Source organism: Garra rufa, chromosome 3, assembly GCF_049309525.1.
Source record: "Garra rufa chromosome 3, GarRuf1.0, whole genome shotgun sequence".
NCBI lineage: Eukaryota > Metazoa > Chordata > Actinopteri > Cypriniformes > Cyprinidae > Garra > Garra rufa.
This window is the reverse complement of record NC_133363.1, coordinates 43492956-43504872: the sequence shown is the minus strand read 5'-3', so window position 1 is coordinate 43504872 and position 11917 is coordinate 43492956. Positions and strand designations below refer to the sequence as shown.

General features: G+C 34.9%; 1 protein-coding gene across 1 annotated transcript; it reads right to left on the bottom strand.

Moving 5' to 3' along the window:
• Positions 1-4705: 4705 nt before the first annotated feature.
• Positions 4706-11917, bottom strand: tspan3b (tetraspanin 3b). Its single transcript, XM_073837122.1, has 7 exons — positions 11734-11917; positions 10404-10595; positions 10247-10321; positions 9058-9159; positions 8820-8972; positions 8649-8732; positions 4706-5833 (listed from the first exon to the last, which is right to left on the bottom strand). Exons 1-7 carry the CDS (start codon positions 11794-11796, stop codon positions 5741-5743), a joined length of 762 nt encoding a protein of 253 aa, XP_073693223.1. The 5' UTR covers positions 11797-11917; the 3' UTR covers positions 4706-5740.

Here is an 11917-nt window from a genome sequence, read left to right as displayed (position 1 = left end):
GTTTTGTTAGTTTTTTCCCCACATCAATTTACATTCCATACACCATAATAATGACAAAGCAAAAACCAGATTTGCAAATTTTACAAATTTATTAAAAATAAAACACTGAAATAAGTACATTGCATAAGTATTCATACCCTTAACTCAGTACATAGTTGAAGCACCTTTACAGCCTCAAGTCTTTTTGGGTATGATGTGACAAGCTTTGCACATCTGCATTTGGCAATTATCTGCCATTCTTTGCCTCACCTTTTCACCTCTCAGGCTCTGTCTGCTTGGATGGGGGCTGGCTGACATTTTCTAGAGTCCTAGTTGTTCCAATCATCTTCCATTATGGATAATGGAGGCTACATGCTTCTGTGAACCTTCAATGCAGCAGATTTTTTTCTGAACTCTTCCCTAGATCATTGCCTTAACGCAAGTCTGTCACTGAGCTCTACAGGCAGTTATCTTGACCTTAGGACTTGGTTTTTGCTCTGATATGCATTTTCAGCTGTTAGACCTTTTCTGAGAGGTGTGTGCCTTTCTAAATCATACTCATTCAAATGAATTTGCCACAGTTTAACTCCACCCGAAGTGTAGTAACATCTAGAAGCAATATGAATGCTCCTGAGCTAAATTTCGAGTGTCCCAGAAAAATGTATGAATACTTATGCAACAGGATCTTTTCAGTTTTTTATTTTTAATAAATTTGCACAAATGTCAAAAACCTATTATGGAGTAGGGAGTGTAGATTGATGTAATTAAAAGTAATTTAAAGTAGTTTAACATAAGGCAGCAACATAACAAAATGTGAAAAAAATGAAGGGGTATGAATAATTTCGCAAGGCACTGTATATCTGTCCACCAGTGATCTGTTTGGCATTGTTAAGAAGCTACCATGCCAAGAATCTTTTGACTAAAATATTTATTAGTATCAGTGGCATTTATTTCTAATTCAGTTTTTATTTAATTTTACACAACAAACTTTCTGTTTAGTCTGTTTTTGAGAAGGTTACAACTTTGGTATTTAACATACTGTATTGATTCAGAAATACAAACAATTAAAGATTAAAACTTCATTTGGTTGGTTGTACTGTATGTTAAGTTAGCTTCAAAAGAAACATGGCTTTGTAAAAGGAAATTTGATTAGTAAATTCGTTGTTTAAAAGAGGCACATTTTCTTTAAAAGTTCACATGGGTTTGAATCAGATTTAGTTGGTTAGTTTACACCCAGATGGTTCATCTTACCCACCGACTCGGGTCAACTTACCAATAACCTGGGGCAAACTGAGCCACAGGAACACTTTTTTATAAAAAGCCTTATTTTTTTAAACTCTTTGTCATAGACACATTCTAATAATTTAAAATGATAGAAAACATCCTGAAATTACTTAAGAGACTTTTATTGTACCTCTGCCTCATTTTCCCTTGTCTTGAAGACCACATAAGTAAAGAATGGCTCATCTTATCCCACTTTCCCCTATATATAAAACAGACTGTAGAGGTTGACTGGGCCAGCACTATGTCAAAATACACCCTGGCAAATGGGTTAATATATAAAACCCAACAAGCTGGGTAAACCAGAATGTGTCCTGTCCAATATTTACCCAGCACTGGGCTACTAAATAACCTAAATAAGCATTTTTAGAGTGTACAATTGATGTTATATATTCTGCTTAAAACATATAACATTAAACTTTACTTTCTATCAGTACTTCTGTTCTATGTTTATTTTATGGGATAATTTGGACACTGTGAAGTTTGGAAAGAAGGAGAAAAATATAAATCTAATTGAAAAATGTTTGCAATATAGTCAATTAAGAGTTTGTTTGCTTATTTCTTTCCTATTTTGTATTCTGTGAGCTATTCATTAAATAAATTTTCTTTTTGTTTTAAATTCTGTGAGCTGTATTAAAACATCCTAAATCTGACTGTCATAATAAAGATGTCAGTGTGAGATTAGTCATTACAGTCCTTGTTCTTCATTCTTGACATCTGGCCTCAAAGTCTGTATTTGCATACACGGCTGACTAACAAAGTGCAAATTTGCATTCATATATATATATATGTATATATATTAATGGAGCCTGCCTTACGACTGTATTTACTGACTTACGTCCCACAGAAGAGATGAAGTTTGTCTGGTTTGCTCTTTTCCTGTCAGCTCATTGTGAGCTGACTTTAACTTTGATCAGGAAACACATCTTTATTAGTGACGCTAAGCCTTGGATCGATGCTCAAAAGCATTGTAGAGAGAATTATGCCGACCTATCCACCATAGACAGCTTAGAGGAACTCGCAAGGTTCAAAGATGATTCTACACAACAGGGAGCTGACAGCACAGATAGCTGGATTGGACTGAACAAATCCCCCGCTGGTGGCGAATATATATGGAGTGATGGAAGTGAAACCATTTCTATGCCATGGAAGAGAGGTCAACCGGACAACCCAGATTATGCTTTTTGCTGTAAGACTGTAGGTGGTGAACTGTGTGACTATACTTGTGACAAAGCGTACCCTTTTTTCTGCTACAATTGGGTGCCTGAACTGATCCTGGTAACGGAAAAGAAGAACTGGGAGGAAGCGTTTGAGCACTGCAGTACTCATCACTCTGGCTTGGCCTGTCTCCCAACCAGTTTACATCTCTTCCAAGCCAATAACAAGACTGCAGACGTGCAAACCCACAGCGTGTGGACAGGTCTGCGCTTTCTGGCAGGCTCCTGGTTCTGGGTCAATGGGGAGCGTCTGGGAAATTTGGTCCAGCTGCCAGCATGCCCTGCCAGTCGCCATTACTGTGCATCTCGAAACCTGGCAGCTAAAAGTTGGGAGTCCACAGACTGTACAGAGCAACTGAACTTTGTATGTTATTAAAGAACAGGGTAAGAAACAAAACATATATATGTGTTTTAGTCAGTTGTGTCAAATATTTGTTTCCACAAACATAAATTATTAAAAACATATCTAAAGTTACCACTAATACAATGTAGTAGAATACTAAAACTGTCATAATAACATAGTCTTTTGTGTGTTTTTTTCTTCAGAGATGTTGAGAAGAACACCAGAAACGAATCAAGAAATTCTAAAATATGTCAAAGTAGCCTTTTATTTTATTTAAAAACAGTGAATTAGCATTATGTCTACAGTTAATGTAAAAGTAGTGCTTAGGTTCCTATTCATGCCTCTGTATATTTCTATATGCTATGTTTAGAAGTTGTTTAAATAATGAAAAAGGGTTAATGTGTATGTGAACATGCTGCGATGCATCACTTTGCACTTTGAAACACAAAGCATTTAGTGAGCTTATACTGATGTCACAGATTTACAGTAGCTATATTGATTTTCTTTTGATTACATGCTGTCTGTGTGTTTCACAAAGAACAATATACACTCTTGAAAATAAAGGTTCCAAAGATGTGTTTTTGCAATGATGCCATAGAGCAACCATTTTTGGTTCCCCAAAGAACCTCTTAGTGAACAGTTCCTAAAAGAACCATTTTGAAGAACATTTAAAAAACCTTTTTTTCACTATAAAGAACCTTTTTTGGATGTTCAAGGTTCCTTATGGAACTATCGATGCCAATAAAGAACCTTTATATTTAGGAGTGTACTAGTTCAGCATCTGAAATGAAGATCATTTGAAAATCCTTAAACTGTCTTGGAAATATACTCAAGAAATGGAAGCACTGAAAAATAAATTGCAATAAAAGATTTAAATAGTTAACATTCTTGTTTTCTGCCTTTCTCTTATACGCCAAAACACTTTGACTGTACACTTATCAAATTAATTTGATCGAAATGTTTAAAAACTATTTTTTAAAGTGTTTTCAGACAGCATGTGTTTGTTTTGTCAATTGTTTTTTAGAAGAACTATGTGGAATAAATGAATATTAAATTATTGGATTTTTATTCATTTTTTAGATTTACTGAAAATGTTTGAATGAACACAGCTTGAATAAATAATAAACAGTTTTACTGTGCAATATAATCAGAGCTGGGTAGATTGCTTAATAATTGCAATCTGTTACTGATTCCAAATGACATGAAAAATGTAGCTAATAACAATCGATTATATTACATAATTTAGGTGATATAATCTAATTTTATTAGATTATTTTATATTAAGCCAAGTTTGCAGGGAGTTTGTGAGCTTAATGAAAAGCCAGTAATTAATTAAATAATAAAAATATAACATTTTTCGCTCACTGATGCTTCAGACGGAAAAATGTTGCATTAAGGGCCGGGGGTGTAAACTTTTGAACAGAATGAAGATGCGTACATTTTTCTTATTTTGCCTAAATATCATTTAGCACTGCCCTTCAGAAGCTACAGAGGATACATGTTTCCCAGAAGACAAAATAGGTCAAATTTACACTCATCTTCAAATTAAAAAAGTTTTCACCCCCAAGCATTTGAACCTTTTGTAATAGTTGTATATGAGTCTCTCAGTTGTCCTCAGTGTGAAAAGATGCATCTCAAAATCATACAGTCATTGCTGGAAAGGATTCAAATACACAAAAATACTGAAAAACCAAAGAATTTGTGGAACCTGAAGGATGATCCCTCTTATTTTGGTAAAATAATTAACATTTTGAAGATTCTGCAAGGTGTATGCAAACGTTTGATCTGATTGTACTTCATTTTTGGACTCTGATTGCATAATCCAGATTACATTTTATCAATACTACCAAGCTCTGAATAAAATATATAAAAAAGCACATTTTAATTTCAGTGATTTATTGAACTGACCCGGATCAACATACATTACAGCAGGTACTTTGCATGAGTCATTGTTATACTTCTGCTGGGAGAAGTGAAAAGCATGAATTTGTCAAAGAATGTATAAATATGTGCGAAAACATGAGTGTTTTCATGCTACAGTGAACATTGTGAGCATTACATGAGCATTCATGTGAGTGACCTTTTAAGAGCAATACTTCAGTTAGAATGACACTCAAAGGACAAAGTTGCTAAAAAGGTTCATTTGAAAAGTAAATGCGCTGTTTTTAGGTAAATTATTTTAAAGCAAATATTTTTCCCTGGTCCCAGGCATTGGGAAACCATTTTAGGTTGTAAACGTTTCCAGGAAAAATGCCTTATTAAATTATTTTGTTAGACTTGCGCTTTTGATTGTTTTACTGTCAATTACTTGACTGCTAGTGTATTTCATGCTTTATGTTATGTAACTTTGATTGCTGCTAGATTTAAAAATAATGATTTAGTTTAAACCCTTTGTATTGCTTATCTAAAGATAAGCTCTAAATGAGAAGAAAGGAAAGTTGTCAGAAAAAAATATGTAAATAAACACAACTTTTAAAACAATCTTCCCTCCATAAAAGGATTACTTCTACAACACATACTGTAAATAAGGAAAATATCTGAACTATGTCAACCAGTGACTTCAGTCTTTGGCCTAACAACCACTTATAATAACACAGAATATCACATTACCATGACACATGGAATCAATTAGTGTAAAATATTTACAATATAATAAACAGCTGAATTATTTTCTGCTCATCAGACTCTAGTCTAGTAGTGCTGTAAATAAAGAATTCAATATACTTTTAAGGAACATTTTCTTCATAACTAAAGCAGTGTGAGGCTACTCAAGCTGTCAAAGCTTTAATTTGATGTCAAACAAGGGTATTGAAACTGGTTTTAATATAAGTGTAGAAAAGTGGTAGCCTGATTCAGTTTAAATATATACAGAACACTGGCTGGGAGGACCAGCCATTCCCATGATGCCATGCGGTACCACTCAGGCATCTATACCCGTGCTGACAAGCAGTTCATAGGCAGGGTCATGACCTCTGCGGCAAAGGACCACACACGCACACAGCAGCCCAAGCATCTGTGCAAAGGAAAGGAAACAATGGTCAAAACATACAATTACACTGAGGATGCTGACAAGAAAAATTATTAAATATTCTGCATTATCTGTTAACATCAAGGAGGCATTATAGTTCATATTATTTATCAACAACAGCAGATTATTTCTGACTCCATTTTTAAAGTGCAATAATAAAAATACATACTTTTTACATTTCCATATGTTAGCTAGAGTATGTTCACTACTGTCTAACGATGTGATTCCTAATTAAGTGTAACTCAAGAAACTTTTAAATAATAAGTCAATATGATCCATGTAATGACTATAGTAAAAAGTTTATAGAGTCATAAACAATAAACAAAGTTTCGTTATAAAGCTAAGATGCAAGACTGATTTTTGATATAAGTTAAAAAAAATCCAATTTTATTTCTTTATATATTCATTTGTTTTTGACTCTATATTTCCCTACTGTCAATTTAAAAAAAGAAAAGAAAAAAGGACACTGCCACACTGAGATACATTGAGTAATAGCGCCATCTTGTGTTGCATACTTGAAATTAGACAAGTGGTGATCACTGCAGATCCAAATAGGTCAAATGGGTGGACCTCTGCAGACCTAATGGGTAAAGCTTGACCTAGTTATGTTTAGGAATAGAGTTACGGTTAGTGTTAGGGTGTGGTTGAAACTTCAAGCTCCACTAATAACGTCCAGAGATGGGGAGCTGCATGTCAAGCTCCATCCATGGAGTGTTTTTACGAAGTGTCATCAACCATAATCGGCACTGAATGTAAACAATGCCACTGAACCAAACAAAATTTGCATAATTTGCTGACTATTGCTGCTGAAAATGGTCAATTATTGTCATGTTTTGAGCTGTACTAATCGGTCGGATGGGGAAAAATATCTGGAGTACTATACACTGCCAAAAGTTATAACAAATCAAGGAGAAGAGTGCAAACAACTGTCTTGAGGAACAAAAGGCATCTGTGGTGGGCCAAACTGAACCAGAGCAAGAATCCGTTCAGGTAGGTGAAAAATTAGGCTAATGTCTTAATTAATAGTGCTCGTACATATCTTTACCACCTATTTACTTTAGTTTGTCAAAATATTGCACCTCTTCCTGCTTACTTAATTTCTTCTCTATATGATTTAGCAGCTTCCACGCGTTTTTTCTCAGTGGTTTAGACAGCAGAAATTAGTACATTAACCGTGCAATCCATGCTGTTGTTTACATCCAAGTATCTTCGATATGGCCGCACATCCAGGTAACTGACCAAACCGTAACAAACCTTAAACCCTGTATTGGCTCTGCAGCAAGCATTTTTCTAATTAATGTACATAACGTTCGGAAGTGGGAAAATCAAACTGAGTATTCACACCTACTTTGTCTGGAATGCAGCATGATATTTCCTAACATCGGTACCATGAAAAGTTTGGTTCGCCGGCTTCTCCGTTACCTATTTGTTGCTAGGCCGATTGCTTCGTACATTACAATGGACTATTTATGTTTTAGCAGAAACTTTAATCTAATATCCAGGTAAGATTATAAAATAATGTTAACTCAAACTAATCATTTATGTCCACATATTTATTCATGTGTTCAGTAACCAACTAATTACTATGATTAGGTTATTTGAAAGTAAAACATTTTTATGTGGCGTTTTCATTATTTTACACTTCAGTGTTTACTGTTAAAATCATATCCACCTTTTTCTTCAACGCAGAAGTAAGCCTATGCGTAAGACTTGTGGTTCATTATCCGCTATAGGGAAATAACAAGAAGAATAACAACGTGCAGTAAACGTTGCATGTTTGCACTACAAACCAGTGTGCTCATAATTAAGATAATACGTTAAAATAATATGATAAGACACACCAATTCATAATATCAAGCAGCAAAATGAGCTCTTTTGTACAGCTAAAAATAGCTGGACACGGATGAGACCAGAAGCAGACCCATAAAATGTACAAATGGCCACACCCACTCTTATAGGTCAAAAGGTGGATAGACCACTGCTTAAAAGAGTAGTTCACTTTCAGAACAAAAATTTACAGATAATGTACTCAGTCCTTTGTCATCCAAGATGTTCATGTCTTTCTTTTTTCAGTTGTAAAGAAGTTATGTTTCAGGATTTCTCTCCATATAGTGGACTTCTATGGTGCCCCCGAGTTTGAACTTCCAAAAACACAATTTATATACTTTTTAACCTCAAATGCTTTTCATGTCTAGTTCTGTCTGAACTCTATGTATTCAGGTTCAATACAGTTAGGGTATGTTGAAAACTCCCATTTCAATTTCTCCTCCGTCTTACATCACCGTTTTAGCTTTTTTTCTTTGTACGATCATTTTGTAAACACTGGGTCTGTATTTCTGCTGCGATGTAGGGTGATTTTGAAGTTGGAAGAGAAAATGAGATGGGAGTATTTCGACTTACCCTAACTCTATTAAACCGGAATACACAGAGTTCATGCAGAGCTAGACAAGACAAGCTTTTGAGGTTAAAAAGTATAGAAATTGTAAATGTTTTTCGAAAATAACCGATTGTTTCACTAGATAAGACCCTTCTTCCTCGGTTGGGAAGTTTAGAGCCTTTTGAAGCTGCATTTAAACTGCATTTTGTAAGTTCAAACTCGGGGGCACCATAGAAGTCTATTATATGGAGAGAAATCCTGATATGCTTTCCTTCAAAAACATTTTGTTTATGACTGAAGAAAGACATGAACATCTTGATTGACAAGGGGGTGAGTACATTATCTGTAAATGTTTGTTCTGAAAGTGAACTACTCCTTTAAATGACAAATGATTTGAGTGTATAACTGCAAATGAGTTCTTACCTGTATGGCAGCGAATGTTAATGCAGCCAGTATGACGTACAGCATAATGTCCTTAAGTTTCTTTACTACAAGAACTTCACAGCCCTGTAACAAGAAGTTCAGTTAGACTAAATGAGTTATTGTTTAACAGTTTTGGACTGCAGGTCTGTAGAATGTGTGTGAGGGCGTTACCTCTGGGTAGAGGTCTCCCGGTCGCATTAACGTCCCAGTGCAATTACTGATGGTGGGCTTGCAGCAGCTCACTGGAACACTGTTATTTTTGGACTCGATAAACCAGTGAGTGTTCATCCAATCAGAGTAGTTATGAATTCCGCAACAGTGGAGCTAAAAGTGAAATATTGTAAGGAGAGATGTTTAGATTGAAATAGAAAAAGGGTGAAAAAAGAGACAAAGGAACTGATGGACTTACCTGTCTCTGGACATAATCGATGGCCCTGCTGGGAGCATCTGTGTTGGTGCCTTTATATTCATTATATACTTTCTGAATAGAGTGATTCACCACAGCCTCAACCTTTCAGAGTAAAAGAAAAGACGCAATGTTTTTATCAATGACACTTACTTATACGCAGATGCAGTGTTGGGGAGTAACTAGTTACATGTAACGAAATTACGTAATTTAATTACAAAATAAATGTAACTGTAATTAGTTACAGTTACTGAGAAAACGTGTAATTAAATTACAGTTACTTCTGAAAAATGCCAGCGATTACAAAGGGGATTACATCTGAATTTTTTCACACACTCACCCCCAATTACAGATCTAATTGACTTCTTTCATAAATTGTATTGACTGCTCTAAAATGAGACACCAATGTTTCAGGAGTTTAGGACACAGAATGGGACACATGCTTATTCGATAACTGTTTTATTTCCTATTTGGGTTTATAAATAAACTTTATTTTTTAAGAAGGCATTGTTAGATGCTGGTGTTTCCTGTCATAACTATGCAAACATTTAATTTCAAACCCAGTATCACAGCTATTAAACTATTTCTTATGATGTTATTTATGTTATGATCTTGTTATGACATATAGTGCAACTGTGCTCACGGTGATCCTAGTTTGATTCCCGTCTCGAGGTCCTTTGCCGATCCCGCTCCCCATCTCTCCTCACAGCTCTTTCCTGTCATCTCTCTACTGTCCTTTGCGTTCAAATATTTCAGTGTTTCGTGTCTAATAATTTTGACCTAAACATCTAAATAATCTATGAAGCAGTTGTGTAATAAGTGGGATAATGTTGTTGATAATGTAGCCAGGTGTTACCGTAAAATAAAGATGTATATTATCCCTTACTTAATTCAAGTGATGAAGGATTTTGAAAGTCTGACAATAATCAATGTTGAGTGCTACTGTAAGATTAACTCTGCCTGGTTTAAATGTTTCAAAATGAATAACAGTTGAAAATATTCGAAATTTAGAAAAGTAATCAAAAAGTAATTAAAGTAATAAGTTACATTACTTTTATAAAGTAATTGAAACGTTACACTACTTATTACATTTTAAATCAAGTAACTTGTAATCTGTAACCTATTACATTTCCAAAGTAACCTTCCCAACACTGCGCAGATGTGTGTAGCCTGTCATTTAATAATTTCCAACCTTGGCTCTGTAAATATAGCCTAGCACCACTACAACCACCTCTGTGGCAAACACCAGTAGAAGCACTGCAGAGAACTGAAAAAAAGCAGACAAGAACAATCAGGAAAATGATCAGAGCTATTTATGTGAAAATGAGGGGTGTCAGACTGTAGTTTACCGTGACCAGGCCACAGCGGCTTTCTCGAATAGTGGCACAGCATCCAATGAAACCAATGACAAAAAGAAGTGTGCCCACAGCAATTATCACCATGGCGGGGATGAAAGTGTAGATATCCTCAAAAAAATGATCATAATCATCATACGTGATGAAAACGTAGGCCCCAATGTAGCACAGTATACCTGCAGCAGCCTGAAAGGGTGCAACAGAAATGTTGTTAGTTGTTGTACAACATATTAATATATATTTTATATATTTTTGTTTTTTAAGCACTTTTATTTCCCACAAAATTAAAATGTGACCCTGGACCACAAAACCAGTCATAAGTCGCACAGGTATATTTGTAGCAATTGCCAACAATGGCTCAAAATTATCAAATTTTTTATGACAAAAATCATTATTAAGTAAAGATTATTTTTCATCAAGATATTTTGTCAATTATCTACCATAAATATATCAATACCTAATTTTTGATTTGTAATATGCATTGCTAAGAACTTCATTTGGACAACTTCAAAGGCATTTTTTTCTACATTTTGATTTTATTGCACCCTAACAAACCATACATCAATAGAAAGCTTTTTTTTTTTTTTAGAAAATGACCCTTATGACTGGTCCAGGGCCACCAATGTGGAATAAGTTAGATTTCATAATGTATTTTATTGACATACTTTCTAAGTGTAGCTTTGGTTTTATCAAAATTGTCCAAATAAAAGCCTGTGTATTATGATATTAAATTATATAGTGTTTTGAGTTGTGTAGTACTGACATTTTTATAATTATTCATGGTAGGCCTATCATGGCTGTAACAATCATATACTTCCAGTTTCGTTAATAAACTCGATTTAGGTATCGTTTGGCGCAAATTTTCAGAATAAATGAACAAAAAACAAAAAGTATAATTATCCCTGCTCTACAAAAATCCCTATACGATATTAAAAGGTGTAACGTGAATCTTGATTTTCTTTGCGATTATTCTTATTTTATGGATATATTTGATTATAGAGCGATCTTGTATTACATATACAACGCTAAAACTACGTTTTCATTATATAATATGTGTACTGTGTGATTTGACATTCAACCAACTTGCTAAGACAAGACACATGGTAGGGACAAAATAGACATAACTAATATCCAATACTGCGCTTGGATTTATTTAGTGGTGCTTTCAGTCAAAAGCACAATAGATTTCAGTCTATTAAAAGCCTGTCGATTATGCATCTAAACAACAGCTCATTCGCTGTAGCACGTCTATCCCTGCAGAGCTATGCCATAGTGCCCGCTAACCACTGCATCCATTCAAGCTATTATACTGTAGGGAACTTACCCAAAAAATCAGATTTAGGAAGACCAAAACCGTCTTCGAAGAAATAACACCACATTGTCCCATGATCACGCCGAGGCTAGGCTATATATTTTAATCCAAGGAGAGAAATTCACGTTAATAGCAGATGCATATCGTGCGATTGTCAGGCTCCGGTAGTCAACAGAGAATCCAACTGGACAGCGCC

Bases quoted from the DNA above. Each gene is read 5' to 3' on its own strand.
- tspan3b (XM_073837122.1), bottom strand. From the start codon at position 11,796: ATGGGACAATGTGGTGTTATTTCTTCGAAGACGGTTTTGGTCTTCCTA. The intron at 8,973-9,057 runs GTAAGTCCATCA...TTTCACTTTTAG, and splicing joins TCGATTATGTCCAGAGACAG to CTCCACTGTTGCGGAATTCA. The intron at 5,834-8,648 runs GTAAGAACTCAT...TCCTTTGCACAG, and splicing joins TAACATTCGCTGCCATACAG to ATGCTTGGGCTGCTGTGTGC.